At 35.2% G+C, this 26,233-nt stretch overlaps 1 protein-coding gene and 1 long non-coding RNA gene across 5 annotated transcripts in view; one reads left to right on the top strand and one right to left on the bottom strand.

The window, feature by feature from the left end:
- The first annotated feature begins 5,804 nt into the window (after nt 1-5,804).
- LOC113047062 (mucin-2-like) lies at nt 5,805-25,296 on the top strand. 4 transcript variants are annotated; one of them, XM_026208339.1, is made up of 14 exons: nt 5,807-6,023; nt 13,636-15,000; nt 15,484-17,592; nt 17,703-17,804; nt 18,003-18,109; nt 18,967-19,025; nt 19,115-19,260; nt 20,067-20,201; nt 20,571-20,613; nt 21,048-21,085; nt 21,183-21,279; nt 21,399-21,588; nt 22,708-22,722; nt 24,342-25,296. In XM_026208339.1, the coding sequence occupies exons 1-14, from the start codon at nt 5,975-5,977 to the stop codon at nt 24,462-24,464; spliced, it is 4,578 nt and encodes a 1,525-aa protein (XP_026064124.1). In that variant the 5' UTR covers nt 5,807-5,974; the 3' UTR covers nt 24,465-25,296. The 4 variants fall into 4 exon arrangements, with proteins under 4 accessions (XP_026064109.1, XP_026064100.1, XP_026064115.1 ...); XM_026208324.1 differs by having other exon boundaries at nt 5,805-6,023; nt 13,639-17,592; XM_026208315.1 differs by having other exon boundaries at nt 5,805-6,023; nt 13,636-17,592.
- LOC113047110 (uncharacterized) overlaps nt 21,630-26,233 on the bottom strand; it is an 11,243-nt gene continuing 6,639 nt past the window's right edge. Inside the window, exon 3 of the long non-coding RNA XR_003276210.1 lies at nt 21,630-22,765. This is a non-coding gene — a long non-coding RNA (uncharacterized LOC113047110). The remainder of the gene's footprint in view (nt 22,766-26,233) is intronic.

Raw genomic sequence — 26,233 nt, 5'->3', positions numbered from 1 at the left:
AAATATGATCGATGGGTTGGGCGTGTTTTTATTTACTTTTTATTTAATCTTTTATTCATTTATTCATTTTTTACATTTAATCCATAAAATTATTATACTTTTCAAATATTCATGTGTGTATAAGAATCTGTAATGATTTGATTTATTTAATTGTCTCAATCATAGTGTTAAAATAAAATATCAGTCACTCATAAGGTTTAAAGTCCACGAACTACTCCCTTGTAGCCATTCACGTCACACATTAGACGGGCCACTTATGGAAATGACCTCTTCATAATACCTTTAGCACAGATCAGGAATGTTGTAGGTTTCTAAATTAGTATCGGTCCCAGTAAACAAGTAGGCCAAAGGAGCAGCTTTCTAACTTATATTTATATTTATAGTTTTGCAGTGGAGCACTGTGTGGCCTTTGTCACTATGGCAACCTGCATGTCATAAACCCATAAAGAAGTATGATTGTCTGACCACAACTGATCAAACAGAGCGGAGGAGACAGTCATGCATTTCTGCCAAGCATCTATTGATCGTATGAGCTTCAAGCTATAATGCTTTATTTATTTATTCATATTTTACCATTTTGTAATAGTTTCTGACAAAATCCCTGTTCTACTTTGAGATTTTTGTTTCTTAAGATACTGCATTGTTAGTTTGGCATCATTGCGAAGTGCAGTCTTTGTCAACTATGCAATATGATGGGAATGCTGTTCTAATGTTTCAACCAATGTTTACAGTAACAGACCCCATGCTTTCATTTAAACCAGAACAATATGGAAGAATTTATATAATTTATGTGAAAAAAAATGGCTCTTCCTGGTTTCCTTGTCCAGGAACAGACTTCCCAGTGGATCTGATTTAAAAAAAAAAATTTTTTACAGACAAAATAAGTGACCGAACCACTTACAGGGTTTACCGATTGTTTAGGACCCCTTGAGGAAAAGACATCAGATCAACTGTTCAGGTGTCTCAGAGTCTATTACTGGGAGATTCGAGCTGTAGATATGAGACAATGGGCAAAAAGGAGAATGGCAGCACTAGTATTTGATACATTTCAGGGAACATCCATTTTAGGAATTTTTTTTTTTTCCTGTTTCCTCATTTTACTTCCTGTGATACGTCAATAACCAGCAATTTCTGATTCACACTTTGAATGTAAATACATGTTGTAAGACCACTTTACTTTAAGAGTAATTGCTAACACACTACACTGTAAAACAAAACAAAACAAAAAATCCTGGGTCTTACTATTTTCATAGAAAAAAAAAAAGATTATTACAAATAGTTTGTATGTTTTATTAAAGAAATTGTGGTTCAAAGTTGTATAGAAAATATTGAGCACATTTCATTAATAAAACTAAGAGATATGTTTTTCTATTTCTTTTTTTTTAACTTAAGCAATTTTGAAGCTTATATTGAGAAACTGATTAAGATGACATAATTAAAGAAGAAAGGCTATCTATTTATTGTAAGTTAATTAGCTAAATTATGCCGTTTTATTTTGGCGTTGATTGTTAGGTCCTAACATGCTTTGCATGTGGCTGGATATGGAGAGTACATATATTGCGATGAAGTGCTATTGTATGTGTTTTTGAGTACATGGAAACATCTATTAATGTTTAATGTTCAGTTATGTTTGACATTTTGAAGAGTTTCTGTCGTTACCACTGTGCAGAAGAGTAGAGCTTCTTGTAATTGTAGAAGATAACTCAAAATCAAATACAAATAGGTCTTACTCAATATCACAAACTTTTGAGAATCAGCTTAAAATAAATAAGCCCATTTCACTAGCAATGTTAAATTCATTGTGTCATATGTGTAATATTTTTACCATATATTTGTTTAAGTAGATAGCACATAACATTTTTTACAGTGCATAAATGATACAGTTGGCACAATTTCCCAAATCATTCATTCAGTTCTCAAAACAAACACATTTCTTTTAACGCTATTACCTGTTTTCCAGTTTGCTCAGTTTTCAACGAAAGTCTACACAAAATACTAATATATTTTGCTCAAATAAACAGGTTTGAAAAAGTACCCCAATAATTAAAACTTTTATTATTTAGTCTCCCTGAAATGTCTTTATTTAGTACCTAAAACCCTATATGTACTAGACTTAAACATCTATTCTTTTAACCAGACAATAAAATATTTAAATATGCAGCAAATCACCCATTTTCTTTATGTCATTCTTGGAACAATAAAGGCTAGCTATCTCTCTATGATGATTTGCCTGCCTATCACAATGCTTATTTGGATTCCCTCACATTTTCATAAGTAAACAGTTCTCATGAAATATAAAAGTTAGGGCAAAATAAGCTTCCTTGTACTTCCTGTGCATAATTGTGACGCTTAACCCAAAATGCATGCATTTTAGTCCAATGAAGGTCAATAAAGCTGTAAAGTCTGAATTAAATCTGCTTCCTCAATTCTACATCAGCAGCGCTGAACTAACCTAAATAACCTGCGGTAAAAGTGATGGAGCATCTTCAATTGGATCCAGAATTAGGCTTCTTAAAAACATTTTAGTTGCACTTCTGCTGTTTTTTATTGTATTTTATTTTTTAAATGTTACTACTTTTTCAGAGAACATTTTAAAATAACATTTCCATAATGTTTGCAAAATTATAACATGGAATGTTCCCCTAATGTTTGCACAAAAAAATTCTAAAACATTTCAAATCTGGACACTTTGAACATTAAAAGAATGTTTAAAAAAAGTACATTTTCATGACTTAATGGCAATTTTAGTATAACATATTTGTGCTTGCTGATATGATAAAATCTGATGTGTGTTATATCTCCATTTTGATTGCTACACTGACTATACTGATACTCTCAACACTGAATGACTTTGCATTCCTGCACAGATTAGAGTTCAAGCCCTCCTCATTACATAAACCCCCATTTGTCTTTATGGCCATTTTAAATGTTAACAATATGGTTGCCTCAACTCTTTACCCTCTTACATCATCCAAATGCCAGCACAGATCAGACTTTATCACACATAAATGACACAAAGAGGGAAGCGTCTGATAAACTTTAAATGAAGTGTGTTCAGAACATTCAGAAGATGAGATTTTAGATCAGGAGGACCCAATATATTCTCATTACATGATGTGCTGATCAGGAAACCTAGTAGATACAATATCCCTATATGGAAATTGCGTCGTTAATTTACAATTTTATATGTATATTATACATAGGTACCTGACAAGACATTTCCAAGGAAAAATGTTCAAATAAAACAAATTATCAACCAGCAACTATTCAAGATGTTTGTTTTGTTTTTGTTTTTTTCTGACATTTTGCAGTGGGATGTTAGTTGACACTGAGTCTCGGCATGGCTAAGTTTTATCGGTTGGAGCTTGGAGTGTTCACAGTTGTTCTTTTTATCACTGCTGGTTAAACAAAAGGCCTATGTTGCCATCCTGTTCTTGGCAATCCTCAAATTTTCCAAAGTGATAAGAAGGGAGTGTCTGTTGCTACTTGATACAAGTGAAGGAGCACTAAATGTCAAGACATTCTTCCTTAAAACAGTATCAAACAGACTGTTTCCATTGGAGATATATACGTGCTTCTCACCCTTATTGTGAAGTTCTTAATGAGTTTTTGGAATGTATCAGAACTATAAAGCTTTGATGTCAGACTCGTTTTTTCATACGGTTTTCACTCTCTTTGGTTTTAGATTTTCATATTTGTTGTTGGGGTTTACTCATGCTTCATCATGAAGTCTGCAAACATCAAATATGCCGGTTAACCTGACATCCGCAGATATGCTTTAGATCAAAGCAGGAGCCCTTTTATAGTCTCATAAAACAAATGTCTTATTTTAAGGCTTGAGCTTTTATGAAAAAGAATTTGTCAAATATTTCACAATAAGGTGTGCTATAATTGTCCAACTCCTAAACTGTGTGAGCGTCAGTATATGGCCAATATGACGATGAAGGTTAAAAGATAGTAGTATTTACTTCTCCTGTTTCTAATTATAATTCAATGTCATAATATATGAATTAAGTGTTTCCATGATAAAGTGACATAATAAAATATGAAAAACTGACACACACACTGGTTTAGCTATCATTATGGGGATATTTCACATGCAGAATTAAGTTTGTATGCTGTATTTTATATCCCCTTAAAAGATTAAGATTAGATTTAAAACTACAGTGTTTTTGCATTTTGTGTGAGAGTCAGTCTGTGGTTAGTCACTGTACCATGACTCTCCAATGTTCATATACACACACACACACACACACACACACACACACACACACACACACACACACACACACACTTTGGGTGTGAGTGAGCACTCAGTTGGGGAAAGTTACTTTTAAAATAATGCATTACAATATTGCGTTACTCCTTAAAAAAGTAACTAATAACATTACTTTGTTACTTTTTATGGAAAGTAATGTGCTTTACTTTCACATTAATTTTTAAATATGAGCAGGGCTTGATTGTTTTTAATATAAGAAGTTCTATTTATAGCAAATGTATAAGCTATTTCACACCAAAAAAAGTGTAATGAATAAACCTCAGGCTGAAGGAAAAGTAAATTCACGTCTGTACAGTAGAGCACAGGAGAAGAACACTATACAGCAATAAAAACAAAAACAAACAAACAATAAAGCACAATTGTTAGTTTATCTAAAGTAATTTTGCATATTAGTCTGGTTGAATACATTTGTGTTATTTAAAATATTTAATTATTGCAGGTTTGCGTCATATTCTGAGTTTGCATTTCTCACTTCTCTAATTCATTTTGATGAACACTAAATCAGTTTTTGTGAGTGGGATGAATTAATGCATGTTCACATTTAGTCTAGAACTACATCATGTCCACACAGTGCACACCACGCTTCTGTACTTCCGATTTCTCCCAATATGGGGACAGGAGACTTGTCAGTCAATAAATGGGGAAACAAATTAACTTTTTTGATAAAGTAACTCAGATATTTTCTTGTAAATTAAAAAGTGATGCATTACTTTACTAGTTACTTGAACAGACTAATCTGATTACGTAACTCAAGTTACTTGTAATGTGTTACCCCCAACACTGCTCTTAGGATTGATTCCTTCTCATCCTTTAGTTTAGATATCAAATATCCTGTGTTTCATTCAGAATATGTGCTTTTGTGTTTTTGTGTTGCATCTCTGATTGTTATCTCACAGCCTTAATCTGATGCTCCGATCACACACTGGTACATTTCTTTCATAAATTTCACTCAAATTTCAAATGATAAATTATCGTTAATAAATAGATTAAACAAATTAGGTCTCTATGCCAACTGATTTATAATTTGAGTCCTGATGGATTTTCTGACCTCACTCCCATCATTCATGTTACTGCAAATGAATCGCACGTTGATGCAAATACTCCAAACTGATGCAAATAAAGCAACATCTATAGCACCCCATAACAAGTCTAGCTCAGAGCATTTAAAAATAGGGAGTTAACCATTGATTTCAATAAAGGAGTCCTTGTTAAATGACATTTTCTCAACAGAACCATGACGTTAAACCAAATGTGTGCCACGGGATTATATATTTAATAATTAACTACTAGGCCTACTAATTACTATTGTTTTAATGTGTAACTGTGATTTTGATTAAACAAACAAATAAATGGGATTATTTTCTATTGCTGGTTTGTTAAGATCATTAATATATACGTGCATTTCTTAATGTTGGGTGTGTTGGAGAAAAAGATTTGAATGTGCCACACTGATTTCAAGAGCACTGTTTCGCAATCTAGGTGGTGTCCTCCTCCCCCTTCAGGCGTATTTAACCCGCTGCCTCTTCAGAGCCACCTGTAGCGGATCTCTATCCTCCAAAGGAAATTAACCTCCGAAAGCCACCGAGTTAACGGACACAAAGCTCTTGACAAGGAACACATCTTCTGTTTTCATTATTTTTTCATCTTTTTTTATTTTTATTATTATTTGTATAAACGACACCTACGCAGAGAACTATGTTACTGTCGCATCAACTATTCCTATTGATATTAATCTCGACTTCAGGTAAGCCTGCGATCTGCGTGTGTTTGTGTGTGCTGATGGGTTTATTATAGATATACAATAAGTTATCTATATTTGAAAAGAAAGACTAGTGGTATTTTATTTTGTAGACGAACCCACTTGTAATGATTTGACTTGCGCCATGATCGTGCTGTGTTTTAAGGACCATGGACAGTCTCAAGTGCTAAAAAAGCTCCACAGTTATAGTTTTAGTTTTATAGCTTACCAATGCTCGACTGTGTTTGTAAGAGACAAAACTTTCGCCTGCAACAACAAACAAAACGTGAGGCACACATGAATGATCCCGTGGAAGACTTTGAGTACATAACACTTTCCGCAGTCGATCCGGCTTTTAAGCGGAATAACACGCAAAACCTAGTGAGCTGACTACCTAGACAGTAATTTTCTTAGCCATGATAGGCATCCGCCGTTGACTTAGCTAAAATGTGTTACTCAAATGTACTTTTTAGGCTCTAAAACTAGTTGGTGAAGCAGTAGTAATAAATAATAATAATATAATAAATAAATAAACGAAAGTGCACTTTGTCTTGATTTCATGTCAACATTTTAAATATTCTGTTTGTCCCTCTAATGACATTTAGTCATTAATCTACATTTAGTAGATTAAATATAGTTGTAATAATGAAAGGGCTTATTACTGTTTTTTTATGTCATTGGTCACTCACAGTTGTGGTCAGAGGGAAACGATTTAAATAACTAACTGAATGATTCACATTATAGGTCTCCAAGTAATTTTACATTAAATGAAACAAGTAATACCATTAATAAACATGAATTTATTCTTAATTCATTCATTCATCTAAATTTCCCTTTTATCCACAATTGTCTGAAAAAACAAAAGAAAAATAAAGTTAATTAATTTTTTTAAACTTTCTGTTCTTATTGACTAATTGAGCCTTTTTTTTGACTCTTAAAACCTGTAATCACTCGACTCGCAAAACCCCTAGAGGATTTCTGGGCAGGATATTACGGCTCAATTCACACTGTATTTTAACAAAACAGAAAAGATCAGAAGTTTCGATGCTATAATGTTTTTGCATTTTGTGTGGTGTGACAGCTAGTCTGTGGTGAGTGACTGTACCATGACTATGAGATTTTTTCTTCACACACACACACACACACACACACACTTGGGTGTGAGCGAGCACTCTTGGGATTGACTTTGTCACAGCCTATAGTTTAGTAGCTACCACAGATATCAAATATCCTTTGTTTCATTCAGAATATGCACTTTTGTGTTGCATCTCTTAGTGTGATCTCACAGCGTTAATGTGATATTCACTGATCATGAACTGATATGTTTATTTCATAAATTTCACTCAAATTTCAAATGATGAATCACCATTATGGCAGACAGGAGTCCTAGTTAGACACATAATAAACTGTGTATAGATATGAAACCACAGTATGTGCCACCTTTTGCCTCAGGGCATGTTTGTGTTTCTAATAAAGTAAGTCCTACTGTGACATGTCAAAGACAGAAAGCAAGGGAAAGGCAGACAGATGGCAAGATGTTATGTGAGGGAAATGACAAACGTGTGTGTGAGACAGAGATAGTATTTAAAATATGGGATTAAATGTATCCAACATATGTCTTTTTGAGTAATCATTTGAATCATTAACTCATTAACTTGATTCGTTCAAAAACACTGATTCATTCAGGAATGAAATGAAGTGACCATACCCTTTCGGCTCCTATGTATCATTGTACCATATTGTTACTAATATTCTTTGTGTGACATTTTATCAGTGGAAAGAGTAACCAGTAGAACTGTGTCTAAAATGTATAGTAAGTATATTGTTAACTTCTTGTTTATTGAACTGTTGTGTAAAAGCAAAGTCATTAATTTGCTGCCTCCTTGGTACTCCAATACCTAATCAGAAACAGACCTGTGATGTGATGTTTTTGAACAAGTTCTAAATTAAATTGTGTTATTGGACCATCTTAGGGCTGGGAGAAGGGAGGATTGTGGAATAAGGCCTTTGTTTCAGGGAGAGCTCTAATCCAGGCAAAGTGCTGTAATGCTAATCTGAGCATTTGAGGGATAAAGAAGCTCTCTAACACAACCAATATAGTTAATGAATGTCTGTCTGGTTTGTAAATTAAGATTATTATATAAAACTAAAAGGATATAAATACATGTTCTTCACCGTATGCAAAAATATATAGTTTATTTTGAGATTTCCACTTTTCAGAAATTGATTATAACATGGATTAAATATTTTTTGTAATCAGTTTCTTCTTCTCCTCTCTTCCTCTTCTTCTTCTTTTTTTATATTAGAGGTTGTAAATCTGCCCCTTTAATTGGAAAGTAAAGGAGATGGTTCTCACTGCAGAACACAAGATCCAGGGGGTGTGGTTGGATCCAGATCCAACTCCTCCCACATTACATATACCCAAACCTACCCGTCTCCACCCCCTGATCCCTAAACCCACCCATCTCCACCCCTAAACCTACCAATCTCCACCCCTAGATGTGGAACCAACCACACGCCCTGGATCTTGTGAGAACCATCTGTTACCTTAGAGTCATTTAGAGATTGGTAAGCCTGTGTAAGAAAGAATAAGGGAGAGTAAATGGCATTATAATAATTGGCTTGCTGTGTCTACACATCGCCAGAAAAAGAAGTGTTGTTAAGAAAAAAAAAAAAGGTGGTTCATTAGTATTTAAAACCATAATTTAGCTCAAGTGCTATGTAAACCAAAAATGCTAAGATGCTAAAAAAAATTGAATGCTTCATGCCCATGCAAAAAAAATCCTGCTAGTGTTTTGGTGTTGTGAATGTTTTCCAAGATGTTTGCTAAGAGGTTTAAAAGGCTTTCTTAGCTTGTTAGCAGGATGGGGTTGTTATCACGTTGCTATGTGGTTGCTAGTGTATAGGATTTGTGTTATCATTAATGGCTATAGCATGTTCCTAACTTAATGTTAGTGATTTGTTCAAATAATAATAGTGATGATGTTGCTTAAAATTTAATCAGATATTAATTATTATTTTAATTCATGTCACAGCTCTATAAGTCCTTTTAGGTAAATTTGCAGTCAGTGTTAATTTTGTATTGTTTATATACTTTTAGTAGATAGATTAATACAGTATTTATTTTTATTATAATTTACTTTATTTTTAGATTTTCTATTTTCATTTTCATTTTTGATGAAGCCAGTAATTTATTTTTTATTTTATATTTAATAATAGGGTGGTGTTCATTGTATTTTGTTTTCTTGTAGTTTTTTTTTACTTTGTAGGCCTATGTAACAATATTTGTGAGGAACGGTAACTAAATACAGAACACATGGAAGTTTCAGTGACCTTTTACAACTGCTTGTCCAAAAGTATTGTAGATCAGAAATGTGTCTTCTCTTTAGGGAACTCTAAACTATTTTGGTTATGTCAGCATGTAATTAAACATGATAAACAGCTGCCTGCGATTGGAAGATGCGCATGAATTTTCATATGCAAAAACCATTCTTGTATGTCAAAGTAAATGACAGATAAAGTAAGTTTGAACATGACAGGTCAAATTTATCTAGGTTTTATTGCAAAGAGAAGCTATCTAAGGCTCAAACATCAACAACTACAAATGTACAAAGCATGCTACTAATGGTACTAATAATCTTTTTTGTGCTTTTTGAAATTAAACTATCACTAAATGGCATTTTTAAACATATTTTTATGGTTGTAAAAAAATCAATACGTTAAAACATCAGATAATAGTGTTTGTAGACTGACGTACTATTCTACTCACACCCTTGCTGTAAAAAGATAAAGGTGTAAAGAAACGTCAGTTCTCTTTCCATTGTCGTTAAACATGATATGATTATATATATTTAAATAGTTTTAGCTGAAGCTGCTGTCCACAATTGTAAGTGTAGTGTATTAAACAGTTTGTCTGATAACCAAAACTCATCTTTGTCTATTGACTCAGATGAAGCATATTTTCTTACTTAACAAAGCACTTTTATTGAGTCATGGAGTGAATGGAGGAGATAATTAAACTATGAGGGCAATCAGTGCGTGTCAGAGAAAGTCAGACATGGTCTTTGTGTTGGGTTATGAGAAGGTTGCATGTGTTTTAGAGAACCAGGATGATAGTGAGTGTGGGTGTGCATGTGTGTTTATCTGTGGGAGGTGCGCAGTTGTTAGGTTTTCTTGATTCCTGACGTCAAGTTTGCTGCTTTGAAGCAGAGAGCCACGACTGCAGAAGTTCCCAGCCTCAGGACATTCCAGATCTGAATGTCAACCCCGACATGTCACTCTCTCCACACACACATAACCCATCTTATTTTGTTTTTCTTATACTGTCTAATCCTCAGTGTGTACATGTACGTTCTGACTAAAAATGTATTATTGGGTTTATATTTAATATTGCTTCATAAATATCAGATACAATTACAACACATTAACTAACACATATTACACTTAATCTTATTGCCACATCACAAATCTAGTGGGTGTGTTTCTGTGTGAGAGGGAGTGAGACAAGCTCCAAGGTCATTTCATACCTGCCACACACACACACACACACACGTAAGTTGAGAAATAGAAGGCTTACTGTACATAGCAGTAGTGGAATTTGGGTAGAGGACAGGGTGTTGAGACATCAGTGACTTTGGTAACAGAAAAGAAGCAACTTGATTTCCTTTGACCTGAATGAATGCTTACTGTGAGCGTGTAGTTGAATTCTAGGGCCACCCTTACAAATGTATCCACTGAGTTCCCTCAGGAGGCTAGAAGTCTTAATTAATTGACTAACTTAAACTGACAAAGTTATTGGCTTTAATGCCTCACCTCTTATTTGATATTTTATTAGAATCCTTATTGAGCAAGTAATATAAACACTACGTTAACACGGCGTCTTAAGAACTAGTTTGACCAAATAACAGTTGACAAGGGGTAATCAGTCATACTTTCCTATTTAAATTAGACCTTTCTGTAACTGAATTTAAAAAGTTACTACTGGTCTCGAAGAAAATATTAATAATAAATGTATAACTTTTTAAGACTAGTCTAAGCAGGTTATGCAACTGGCAACAGGTTATGCAACTGGCAACTGATAATATCTATTGTATTATTTAAAATCTAGAGCAAATCAGACGTGACATGTTGAAATTTTAGGTTGATTATCAATTATTTGTTGATTTATTTCTTGTTTTGTTGAATATTTCTTATCACTTGTTTGACAGTCCTGTTGATAATAAAAAAGTGATTCTTAAATCAAATTGTATGACTTTACTTTTCCATTGACATCAGTTAGGACTTAGCTAACTAAATATTGAATTAAATATTTTTGTCATTGCAAAGCTTCAAATAATTTAATAATAAGAGATCATATGTTTGTAATAAATGCAATTACCATAGAACATTCCAGTGAGATCACATCTGACCTGACCTCTGCTCTGGTCATAAGAGAAGTCTTATGTGCTTTTTGACCCAGACAGCCTCATTTCTCATTCAGACTTAGTTTCCTGGCTAATCACCCTAAGTCACACACTGCCCTTGTGAAAACAGAAAAGATGTGCTATTAATGTCATTGTTTAATACAAAATGCAGGATTAGTCAGTATTTTTTTAGCTGTATATATCTGTAGTATTCTTTACATAAAATGTACACACACACACACACAATTTATGTCGATACCATATACTTTTTTGGTATTTGGTAATTGAAATAATGTAATTTTTGGGAATATCCATTATGCTTCCACTTTTTTTTGTCCTCAGAATCTGATCAACTATGAAGGGAAACAGATGTTTCTCAATTGAATGTAGTGCCTCTGAGTCTGGTGGATCTCAACTTTTAAGCAATGCTGCCTTAAATCCACAGGGAATGTGAACGTGTTATTATTTGCTGAAAACATTGAGACATGGCCCATTGTATTTTCCATCTAAAGGTATCCATTAAACTGGATTTTCCTTTACCAAGGTCTCCTAACATGGGAGACATTAAAAGCAAAATAAATATTTGTACGACTTTTTGTGTCGTTTTCAAGTAATAAGACAAGCAGAATATAACTGCAGGTGTCCTTCGCCCTATATGACTGTTTGTTCTTGAAAGCTAATGGAATTACTAACAGGATGCCATGCATGTTTTGTGCAGTTTTTGTGTTTGACAGTAAATAGTACTTGATTGACTACTGAATTAGTAACTGGGTGTGCCTGATTGGATTACATGAGACAGACTTACAGGAACTGAATGAAGATTGAAACTTGTGTTCCAAGATTGTATATACAGATGAAGTTACCATATCAGACAATGTGCGATTGCTTATTTTATAACTGGATACTTTCTCTTGTTGTTCTACTGTCTTTTGTGTGTTTTATGAAGTACAGTTGGGCTTTGAGAATTTTAGAGGAGCAGCTATTATATATATTATATATAGATTATTTTTATCTTTCTGCGCCACCAGTACTGCTATTTGATGGGAGTCTATTGTAATGTTGTCTAGCTCATACACAGTGGTGGGCGGAGTTAGTATAAATAACCTCTGCCAACAAGGCAGAGAATAGACACTCCGATAAATATTAGCACACTTTAGTTGAAGAATAAAGTTTAAAGACCTTTTGTTTTGACACACTGGCCATTTTTATTTATCTTATTTAATTCAGATATTTGTTCTCTCTCACATGCTATTTGTTCACTCTCACATGCTCATTTCCATAGTAATACCAAATATGTTACAAATAGCATGCTATACACAAAAACAAAAAACAAAAAACAAAAAAAACAAACAAACGAGAATATGGGATTAACAAACAAATAAACAAAACTATTTGGGTTGTTTTGCAACCATATTCCAGAACAAAAGTCGGACGCATACTTTGTTGGCAACACCAGTCTATTAAAAACATTATATGCATAATACCAAAGTATCATGTCCACAGATGGAGGTTAGATTAGTACTGGGTGTATTGTTTGTGGGGCAGTTGTGGCTTAATGGAATTGTAACCCAAAGGTTGCGGATTCGAGACAGTACCGGAAGGGATTGTAGACGTCACTTTCACTTTGGTTTTAGCGGTCAGTGAAATTTACCCAGCCATCTAATCCAATGGCTGGGTAGCACAAAAACTGCTTCTTATATATAGATACATATACATATACATACATACCCATAGACTTAAGTATGTCTAGCATGAATGGTATATAATTGCAAACTTCTATGACTTGAGACTCTTCAGACCAAATAATCAGGCAGGCAGCGGCACGCCTGAGCAGAACAAAGGTATCTCTAGTCATGTTTTAAACAATTAAAACAAGGAAACTGCAAGAAGCAACTAAATAGACGAAGACATCCATCTAGCATACTTGCATAGACAAACAACTAAAAAACTTTGCAGGCTGACACAGAATAAACATCTTAATATATAATGACTATGTGAATATATATATATATATATACACATATATATATATATATATATATATATATATATATATATACATAAATATATATATATATATATATATATATATATATATACGTATAATGACTGTGACACATGCTCAGATAAAAAATGTTCATTTTAAGTTGCTTCTCAAATCTTTATGCAATCATCTTTTTTTCTGTTTCTGATTATGCATCTGTGGTCGACGACAGCAGTAACAAGCATTCCATCTGAGAATACAACTACATCATTTGCAAACAATGCCACAACCCCACTGCTGTCAACGCATGATGCTAGTAATGTCCCATCTCCACCTTCATCTACTCAAGGCAACGTGACAAGCTTATCTACAGTTGTACCAGAAAATGCTACCAGTTCATCAGCGATTACACCAGGAAATGCCACAGCTTTACCTGCGCCTGTAACAACAGCAGCACCCAGCACGACAAGTCCACTTGTGCCTACACCAGAGAATGCTACGAACCATCCTGTAACTTCCACAGACAATGCCACAACTGGTTCTTTACCGGAGGCAGGCAACAGCACAACCCCACTCCAAACTACAATAAGCAATGACACTACTCCTCCCATTAGCACACCAGGCAACAGCACAACTTCACCAATTATAACACCAATCAATGTCACAAATACAACGCAGAATACACCAGGTAATGCTACAACAGCAAACCTTGCCACAGCTCCACCCTTAACCACATATATTTCAAATCAAAATACACCAGGAAATAATGCAACAGTGAATGCTACCATACCACCCCTGACTACACCAGTAAATGCAACTGCACCACCTCCAACTACAACAGGGAATAATGCAATAGTAAACACTACCACACCAACCACAACTACACAAGAAAATAATGCAACAGTAAACACTACTACACCACCCATAACTACACCAATGAATCCAACTAGACCACCTCTAACTACACCCAGGAACAATGCAACAGTAAACGCTACCACACCACCCATAACTACAGAAGAAAATAATGTAACAGTAAACACTACTACACCACCCATGACTACACCAGGAAATAATGCAACAGTAAACATTACCACACCATCCATAACTGCACCAGTAAATGCTACTACACCATCTATAACTACACCAGGGAACAATGCAACAGTAAGCTTTACCATTGCACCAATAACTACACCTGGGAATAATGCAACAGTAAACGTTACCACACCACATATGACTACACCAGTAAATGCTACTATATCACCTTTAACTACACCATGGAATAATGCTACAGTAAATGGTACCACACCACCCATGACTACACCAATAAATGCTACTATACCACCTTTAACTACACCAGGTAATAATGCAACAGTAAATGACACCACACCACCCATAACTACACCTGAGAATAATGCAACAGTAAACGTTACCACAACACCCATGACTACGCCAGTAAATGCTACTATACAACCTTTTACTACACCAGAGAATAATGCAACAGTAAATGCTACCACACAACCCATGACATCACCAGTAAATGCTACTGGACCACCTTTAACTACACAAGGGAATAATGCAACAGTAAATGGTACCACACCACCCATTACTACACCAGAGAATAATGTAACAGTAAGCAATAACACTCCACCAATAACTACACCTGGGAATAATGCAACAGTAAATGTTACCACACCACCCATGACTACACCAGTAAATGCTAGTATTCTACCTTTAACTACACCAGGGAATAATGCAACAGTAAATGGTACCACACCACCCATAACTACACCAGAGAATAATGCAACAGTAAACGTTACCACAACACCCATGACTACGCCAGTAAATACTACTATACAACCTTTTACTACACCAGACAATAATGCAACAGTAAATGCTACCACACAACCCATGACATCACCAGTAAATGCTACTGCACCACCTTTAACTACACAAGGGAATAATGCAACAGTAAATGGCACCACACCACCCATTACTACACCAGTGAATAATGCAACAGTGAGCAATACCACTCCACCAATAACTACACCTGGGAATAATGCAACAGTAAATGTTACCACACCACTCATGACAACACCAGTAAATGCTAGTATTCCACCTTTAACTACACCAGGGAATAATGCAACAGTAAATGGTACCACACCACCCATAACTACACTCGAGAATAATTCAACAGTAAACGTTACCACAACACCCATGACATCACCAGTAAATGCTACTGCACCACCTTTAACTACACAAGGGAATAATGCAACAGTAAATGGCACCACACCACCCATTACTACACCAGAGAATAATGTAACAGTAAGCAATACCACTCCACCAATAACTACACCTGGGAATAATGCAACAGTAAATGTTACCACACCACCCATGACTACACCAGTAAATGCTACTATACCACCTTTAATTACACCAGAGAATAATGTAACAGTAAGCAATAACACTCCACCAATAACTACACCTGGGGATAATGCAACAGTAAATGTAACCACACCACCCATGACTACACCAGTAAATGCTAGTATACCACCTTTAACTACACAAGGGAATAATGCAACAGTAAATGGTACCACGCCACCCATAACTACACCAGAGAATAATGCAACAGTAAACGTTACCACAACACCCATGACTACCCCACTAAATGCTATTACACCAGAGAATAATGCAACAGTAAATGTTACTACACCACCCATGACTACACCAGTAAATGCTACTATACCACCTTCAATTACACCAGGTAATAGCTCAACAGTAAATGGTACTACACCACCCATAACTACACTAGAGAATAATGCAACAGTAAACGTTACCACAACACCCATGACTACACCAGTAAATGCTACTAAACCACCTTTAACTACATTAGAGAATAATGCAACAGTAAACGCTACCACACCACCCATGACTACAACAGGAAATGATGCAACAGTAAATGCTACCACACAACCCATGACCTCACCTGTTAATGCGACTGCACCACATTTAACTACACAAGGGAATAATTCAACAGTAAATGGTACCACACCACCCATTACTACACCAGAGAATAATGCAACAGTAAGCAATACCACTCCACCAATAACTACACCTGGCAATAATGCAACAGTAAATGTTACTACCCCACCCATGACTACATCAGAGAATAATACAACAGTAAATGCTACTACACCACCCATGACTACACCAGAGAATAATACAACAGTAAATGCTACTAAACCACCCATGACTACACCAGGGACCAATGCAACAGTAAATGCTACCACACCACCCATGACCACACGAGTAAATGCTACTGCGCCACCTTTAACTACACCAGGAAACAATGCAACAGTAAACGCAACCATACCACCTATAACTACACCAGGGAACAATGCAACAGTAAATGCTACCACACCACCCATGACCACACAAGTAAATGCTACTGCGCCACCTTTAACTACACCAGGAAACAATGCAACAGTAAACGCAACCATACCACCTATGACTACACCAGGGAACAATGCAACAGTAAATGGTACCACACCACCCATTCCTACAACAGTAAATGCTACAACACCACCTTCATCTACACCAGGAAACAATGCAACAGTAAACACAACCATACCACCTATGACCACACCTGTAAATGTTACTACACCACTTCTAACTACATCAGTTAATAGCACAACAGTTAATGCTACCACACCACCCATGACTACACCAGGGAATAATGCAACAACAACAGTAAATGCCACTACACCACCCATCACTACTCCAGTAAAGTCTACCTTGCTACCCCTAACTACATCAGGGAACAATGCAACAGTGAATGCCACCACACCACCCATGTCTACAACAGCAAATGCTAGTACACCACCCATCACTACTCCAGTAAATGCTACTACACCACCCCCTACTACACCAGGGAACAATGCAACTGTAAATGTTTCCACACCATCCATCACTACTCCAGTAAATGCTACTTCACAACCTCAAACTACACCAGGGAACAATGCAACAGTAATTGCTACCACACCATCCATAACTACACCAGGAAACACTACAACAGAGAATGCTACCCGACCACCTCAGTCTACACCAGGAAATGCTACTACACCCATAACCAACTCAACAACTGGACCCACTGTCTCTACCACTAACCCAACTAACACTACAACCACACCAGGTGTGTTTGAATGAATGAGTTGCATGATTGTGCATTGCTGAATTGAGTAATTCAGAGTTCACAACTGCATTTAATAAGTGACATGACATCTATTGTTTTTCTTCTTTCAGCTACCTGTCCTGCGGTGCCCTGCCCACCGCTGAGTGTCTGTGTGAACTCCACCTGTCAGTGCGTGACAGGATCTATTCCTTTAAATAACGCCTGTGTTGAAAGTAAGTATCTGATGCCAAGCCTCTGCCCACTTATACTTTTTCTTACACTGGGCCATGGGACATTACAAAAATCCTTCTATATTTAATTAGTATATAATTATATGATTATAGTAATTATCGGGAAGAATCTTTGTAGGAAAAAATCTAAAAAGACAATCACTTTAACACCCCCGCCTCACATTCTGTGTTTATTTCCAGCTAAAACCTTCACTAGTTCACTTCGAGTGAACCGCACTTTTGTAGATGCTATGAATGATCCCAAATCACCTGAATTCCAGGAAACTGCTAAAGAGATAATTGCTGCGGTAGGTCACAAACTTTCAACTTTACCATTTCACTTGTTTACTTCTGTACACTGATTTATTTCCATTACATGTGCAGTTAGTACTATGTAGGGTGGCCATATGCTCCGTTCATACGGGACACGTCCCAGCCAGGATTTTAATATTGCCTAAAATATCCAGGTTTTGGCTATTTGTACTGTGCAGGTACATTTGATAGTTGTGATACATTCATGAGAGCTATAAAGAGCAGAGCAGACGGCTCCTTATGCTTTTGAATCGCTTTTACATGCATGTTCGTTCGTTTGACTTGAAGGATTGTGGTGCACTTCGTTTTTGTTCTTTTTGGATTTGTGCGCAGCGACGCTTCAAGTCAATCGAACAAACAAACACGTGCGCATATTTGCATAGCTTTGATTGTTCCCTCTAGATCTCACCTTCTCACACGCAGCCCCACGATTGGTCGACTATGTACAATACCTGCATGTTATTGGTCAAGCTGCTCTGGATGTTTAAGGCATTATTAAAATTCTGGCTGGGACGTGTCCCGTATGAACGGTGCATATGGTCACCCTAGTACTATGGAATTAATAATTTATTTAATAACTCAAAATAAAGATTTTAATACAAATTTGGATAAAGTTATGTAAATCGTGTGTGTGTGTTCTTAGATACTATATTCAACTTTGAAATAAATTTGAAATATTACTCTAGATTGCTTTGGTAGTACAGACTGTTTTAGTTTAATTGTCATGCCAATAAATCTATGGACTGTCAAAGTAATAAAAAACAAACAAACAAAAAAAAAAAAACTATATGCTGGATATCCTTCATTCTCTCAGTGAGCCTAAATAATCACTCTTTCCTCCCTTTTGCCATAGGTAAATGAAGCTCTGCATAACCAGCCAAACTACATTAACAGCATAGTAATTAAACTGATGTAAGTGAACCTTTGAAAAACAGTTCTTAACCACAGCTCTTACATGTATCATATTTGCAAATTACTAATCCCTTTGTAAATATGTCCAGGTCTGGCAGTATAGTGGCCTCAGTAAACAGTTTTTTTGAGCCCAATTCTCCAGTCACACAGGAATCGGTTATATCTGCCATGAATACTGCTATAAGTGATTGTAAAGTGACCAACTGTGGCATTCTTGCTAATGCTGAATACGCTGGTGAGTGGCTTGAAAATATGTACTATTTAAGATGTGATATGAACAGAGAGAAATAGGTGTTTTACTGCATGTCCATACAGAAAACTATACAATACATTGTACTGGTTCCACAAATAAACTGCTTTCACAATAATTGTGTAAAACAATTTTCACATTAAATCATTATTTATTTACATTACTTGACACACATTCTAAACATTAATTCCTGTTTAGGCAACAAATCACCTTCAGAGTGTTAACATCAACAGCAGGTAGAAAATGTAAAGTTACAAAGATTGTTAAAGCAACTTCTCTTTGCAGTTGTATTAAAGACAATGAGAACAGGACAAATAGGCAAATAAGAATAGAATACAGTGCCAGTGCCTAAACATGGAGTGTTTAGAGATGTTTAGCCATCACTCTGGCCATGTTTTGGAATTTTGAATATTTTAGATCACATAAAAGATTGTTTTTCTATATCTCTAAAATGTACTGGAGTTTTCTACATAATATACTTTTCAAGATGCTGATATGAACACTATGCCACACATGCTATTCATCTAAAACAAATTATTGCTAAACAATTTCATTTATTTTGAATTGATTTGCATTTGTTATAATTATAATGCATGTCGCATTTTATGACTTTATATTAATTTAGAGACTAAGCTGAATATTTATATATTTAGAAATTGATTTGTTATATTGTAGCACCATTTAAATTTAACCAGTGAAAGTAAAAGGACCAAAGAGAGACTTTCCATCATACATCTATCTAAACAACTAGCCACTAATATGTTGTCTGTCTCCCTGTCTCTTTTTTATAGCTACCGACCTGTGTGCGCAAGTTCCTCCTCCTTGTGATACTAACACTACAACGTGTGAGGCCAAAGATGGGACCCCTGTTTGTTCCTGTAAACCTGGCCATGTATCTAGCCAATACCAGACCAGAAGCTGTAGAGGTGAGCATGTGTCTTTATTACTCTATTTGTGTAGAGTACCATCTGTGTTTGTGTATGCATATCATAATCAACCGTGACCTTTGAGTTTGCTGTGGTTTTATCCATGGTAACAGACAAATGAATCCTGGTCAGCTGAGATAATACAGTACACTCACTAAACATTAAACACACGAAGAATGAATAAAACAAATATAATAAATAAATAAATAAAAGGATAAACAAAAGTAATATAGTTTCATTGCCAGAAAGAAGTGTGTTTGGCAGATTTTATGGCGAATTTAAACTGATCCATAGTTTAGTTCATTGTTTTTCTGTCTGCTTCAGCATCTTTCTATGACTCAGTCTATTAACTCTCTACTCTTTTCACAGTTTGCCCTAGTGGCTACAAAGCGCAAGAGAACGAGTGCGTTAGGTGAGTACCATTTCATTTCTTTGTTCTTAATAAACGCACTCTCTTACACATCATCTCTAAAACTACAATAAAAACTGTTTTATGTTTGTTCAACAGGATAAAAAATTACAGTGTTTAAATAAAAGAGATTTTCAGTTATGGCGTCCATTTGTAGGCTAACCTCGAAGGCCTTAAAATAGAGGTTTTCATTTGATTAAAACAAGGTCGTTGTGTAATTTATCTGTTCCAGTAATGTGAACCATATTCATACCTCAAAGAAGATAGTTCAGGGATACTAAATGTCTTCCTTGTTACAAACTAAACTGCTCTTTTCAATAGTTGAGTGTATCATCAGTATGTTTGTTATAGAAACTACTGCCCCCTTGTGTCAAGGCAATATTACAACAGCCACATCACTGTTTCAGCATGTTTATGTCCTTTTTCTTTTTAAACAGATGTCCATTTGGCTATTCTGGATTCAACTGTGATGACTGTAAGATATTATTATTACTGTATTTCCTCATTTTTAACCATTAAAGTAATTAAGTGTGTATATGTGTAATGTCTAATGAGCTTGTCTCTCTGCATAGCCTCTTTGTTGGCTCTAGTGGTGGTGGCGTGTGTGTTAGGAGGAATTCTACTCATTGTGATTTTGGCAGTTCTAATCTACATCTGTGTGACTCGTGGGTGAGTGTTTATGATCAGGTCAAGTATAGGGCGTGCATTTCAGTGTCTCTATGCAAGTCTTTTATGATTGTTTAGAGATGAACATTTTCCAATTTGTGTGTTTATTACTTATTTCACAGCAAGAAGTCGTCAAACAGCAATTATTACAGCACTCCGTACCCTGCCGAGGAGTTCCAGGCCACGTGGCCCTCTCAGAACGTCACCCATATTCCTCGTGTCACTCTGACATCTAATTCCAGCACTGATGCCACTGGCAACAGTCTAGAGATGGCTGAAGGGCCAAGCAGGAAAGGCCACAGTAATGGATTGGTGAGTGTCTCCTTCCGTTCAAAACTTCACAAATAAACTATAAACCAGTTAAACCATTTGATTCTTAGAGCAGTCACACTTATCTTTAACTTACAGTGGGGTTTGTATCAATTCAAAGACAAGCTTATTTGTGGACCTTTTTCACTGAATAATAAATAATTGTAAAATTAAGTTACTGTAAGATACTTTAAGGATGCACAAGCACTACTGTTCAATCTGGGGTCAAGTTCCAACTGTTTTCAACCTTGATAACAAAAGTTTATTAGCAACAAATCAGCATATTAGATAAATTGACACTAAAGATTGAAAATTCTAATTTGTCATCAATAAATTAAACTTTTAAATATAAAGTTATTTTAAATTGTATTTTTTTCACAATATTTTTTTTTATTTTTTACTGTATTTTATCATCAAATAAATGGTAAACAAGAGTTTTTTCAAAAACCATTAAAAATCTAACTGACCCCCAACATTTGCAGTAGTCTAAAATTATATTATTTATATACTATATGGCATATAATATATTATATATTACTAATAATTATACCTCTTTTTTTATATCATTCTAAGAATTGCCCCACTGTAAGTTACAAAAAATTCTTCCATTAATCCTGCATGTATCTCATATTTACACTAACAATAGTATCATCTGCCACCACTAACAAATACTAAATATATTGTTCAATCAATCCCTTGTCCATTTCCAAATTTACTCTGCTTGCCAAACTGAACTACAATACTCCTAATTGATCCAACGATTGGATTATTCTAATTTTCTCTGATGAATTACTTGACTGAATGACTGAAGTCCATTATGAGCAGTTGTAGTCATGACAAGGCCACATATTAAGGAAGTCTATTGCATTAATGAAACAACTGCTTTTGTGGTTAGCAGAAAGCTAACAGTAGTACAAAGTACTACAGATTTAATAACTTTAATGTTTGAAATCATAATTTTATCATAATGGATGTACAAGTTTTGTGATTGGTTTGCTCATAAACAAACCTCTTTGTGTGTGTGTGTGTGTGTTTGTGCACGTATTTGTGGTCACTTTGTTGTGTTTGTGGTATCCCGTATATGGGCTTGATTTCTCCTCACTCCAAAAACAATGACTGTAGAAGATTGGAGGAAAGGTAAGTCACCGACTCCTGGTGTGTCCTGGTGCATCGTCAGGGACTGTAAAAGACAAAGACAGTCCACTGATATGTATATGAATGCATAACATACTGGCCGTGGTTCCACCTTAAACTTAAAAAGGCCAATTGAATTGAAGCACTCAATATGATGGCTGTAGGAATGGAAGCCCTGTCAAAATATACATCTTAAATAAATGCTGTTATTTTTATCTATTTGTCAAAGAATCCTGAAAAAAAAAGAATCATTTTCTACAAAAAAATATTAAGCAGAACAATTGTTTTTAACATTGATAATACTACGAAATATTTCTTGAACAGCAAATGAGCATATTAGAATGATTTCTGAAGGATCATGTGACAGCTACATATACAGTAGTCAACCTTTGAAGTGGACAAAAAAAAGTCAAGATGTTCAAATGTTAACTACTATATATGCACCTCAATAATCCATTAGAAATTGGGCTGATAAACGGCGTTATAGGTTCAATTGAGCTCGATCTGAATGAAAATCAGTGTAGACCTTTTCTAATCTGATCGAGAGGACACATGTCAACACTTGATCAGATTGAAAACCGATACTGAAAAGTACTGTGTGTATGCAATGACATAGAAATGCTCATCATCCCCTAATTAGTAAGTTCTAATTAGATAAATATTAAGTATAGTCTTTAAAACAAAGAAAGAAAGCAATGACAGGAGAATAGTATGTGCAAACCGCAGGAATTCTCTGTATATCTGTGCTCATGTCAAAAGAACAAATACAATACTGAAGCTTGTGATATAAACGGTGCACATCAACCCAATCACTTTATGTAATGTTCATGTAAACACTATGTTTGGATTCTTCAATCAGATTTTATTCTGATTGAAACTAAAGGTGTCCAAGTAAACATAGCCACTAAAGATTCAGCTCTGCCATCACAGGAATAAATTACATTTTAAACAAATAATATTTAGTGATATAACTATTTTTACTGTATCAAATAAATGCAGCATTGGTTAACATATGAGACCATTAAAACAACTACCAGACCCCAAACTTTTAATGTTCGTTATTGAAATGTATTTCAACAAACATTGACATAAATCATGGTCTTTCACGGCTTGTATGGTTGAAATCTGTGTTACAAATATGGCTGCCAAGTAACTGACTTTCCTTAAAGGGACTTTAGTGTCCAAGTTCTTTCATGTAAAGGAATATTCTGGGTTAAACACAACTTAAAAGTTTAAGTGAGTACCTTCTGCCGCATTAACATCACCAAAATAATGAATGTACCACCAACATCACCTTCTTGATCACCCACGTATTTAACCTGGAAAGAATATTCCTTTATTTTCCTTTCATTTCCTCTTTTCTCTTTGTGACTGGCATCATTATTTCCCAACGCTATATACTGTGTGACTCTGAAGTGAATTACTGTTACATTTGGGATGAAATCTTGATTTTGATGTCTGGTTTGACCTGTTTGCATGCCATCGTAAGCTTTGCATGAATTTTTAAGCAGGTAATTATGATTTTCCTGCATGCTGGTATAAGAAGTGATGTGCTGTGAGAATGAAGGGTTCTGGGTTGTGTTAACCTCTATGTGTCTAATATGGACTTGTTTCTTCTGCAGTCGGGCTCGTATGACCTCAGAACAGATGGCATGAGGACCTTTAAGGACATAAACCCCACACGGTACTCTTATCTGACGGGTCAAGAAAACCCCTACTTCATACAAGGAGACGAGAAGAGATGAGGAAAACAACAGAGAAAGCCAGTGAGAAGAGGACCAGAAAAGAGTGCAATAAAGACATGATTTTAAAAAGGCCTTGGATCAAACTGTTTCAGGAACGTTAACAATGTCAAAACCAAACTGCTGATCACAGACTCCAGGTATATACATAAACGGCATTTGAAAGATACTGTTTTTCTGCACATTTCATATTCAGTGTTTTGTTATATGACAGAGATCATGAGAATGTTACGGTGGTTTTCAATTCAAAATACATTTTACATTATTATTAAGTACATAATATCAAACTATATTTTGGCACATTTGATTAAAATGTCTTATCTGTGGAAGCAATAAGGGCAGATTTTACAGTGTAGTCCAGTAATTCTGATGCATCTAATCTATATTCTGACAGTTACTGCACTTTGTAGGAGAGAGCATGTCATGTCATGTTGGTGTGTTTTAAGTTATATATATCAGAAAGCTTCTGATACTTTCAGCTCTTAAGTTTTGGGGGCAATCCATCTTTCCCAAAGAATGTATTTATTTTATGCCAGGACAATGCATGCCACCAGAAATTGATCTCTGTGCCTGACTGCAATGTTGTCTTTTGAATAGGAGAATTATGCAATAATGAGGAGTTCTCAACCATGTCTCCTCTGTAGTCGTGCCAATACTTATATTTATTTAAATCAGAACATGATGTGGTTTACTTAGCTGTCTGTTTGCTTCATATATATACTTATTTATGTGTAACTGGGATATGTATCATACATAAAGCTTTTGTAAAAAAAGAAAAAAGCTCATTGGAAAAAGTGATTCAACCTGTTCTTTATATTGAAAGGAAATAAATGAATAATTAATATGTATTCTCTACAATTTGTCCAGTTGTTCTTATGCCTCCATATGTGCATATACACATTTGCACAATACATATTTGTTTATTATGATTTTGTTTTCCAGTATTGATATTTTTAAATGTGAAAAACTGTTGGTTTATTCGCTTTTTTAGCAGTAAAGCAGTAAAAACATAGGATCTGTTTTATTCGATAACAATCAATCAGTATACAAATACATTTTCAAATTCATCGTGTTAAATTCTTAAAAGTTGGTCAGAAGAAATGGGAAAGTGCTGGAATATAAAAGACAATCCATATAGAAGCAACCAACATACAGGGTGACAGGGGGGATCTTGTAAATCTTTTCCTTAGAGTCAGATCAGGTGTAACAGATGTCTCTGAATTAATTAGACAGAAGCCCCAAAACAAGCCTTTCGACCCATGATGACCCCTGCAGCTATTAATGATTGGCTATGACTGAAGAACATCTGTATTATTCATGCAAGGTTACTGTGTCAGAAAGCACCACATGGCCCTATCAAAAACGCACAGTAGGTTTAAACCTATAACAAGCCTGTTATTAATCTAAGACTTCATGTTTCCAGCAAAGATGAGACTTACTAGCAAGTCTATCCACATTTGTATTATTTAGTGGTGTAGAATTTGGCACGTTGATTTTATAATCATGTTCAGGTTATAAATTTGTTTTAGATGGCTTATATCACATATCTGAGCTCAAACATACACTGGGTTTACTTGCAAAAATGTTTCTTTCTTAATTGAATGCAAAATTGTTCATTACAATCACTGTAAAATAAATAAATAAATAAATAAATACACAAATGGATAATATTGTGGCAAAACATTACCACAACAAAATGCAAGTGAAGCTCAAAATATGGGTAACACATCAGTGATAACTTAATACAGGAAATTACAGAAAGTATACAGAAA

This window comes from Carassius auratus, chromosome 3 (genome assembly GCF_003368295.1).
Source record: "Carassius auratus strain Wakin chromosome 3, ASM336829v1, whole genome shotgun sequence".
NCBI classification, from domain to species: domain Eukaryota; kingdom Metazoa; phylum Chordata; class Actinopteri; order Cypriniformes; family Cyprinidae; genus Carassius; species Carassius auratus.
This window is presented reverse-complemented; position numbering and strand designations above follow the sequence as displayed.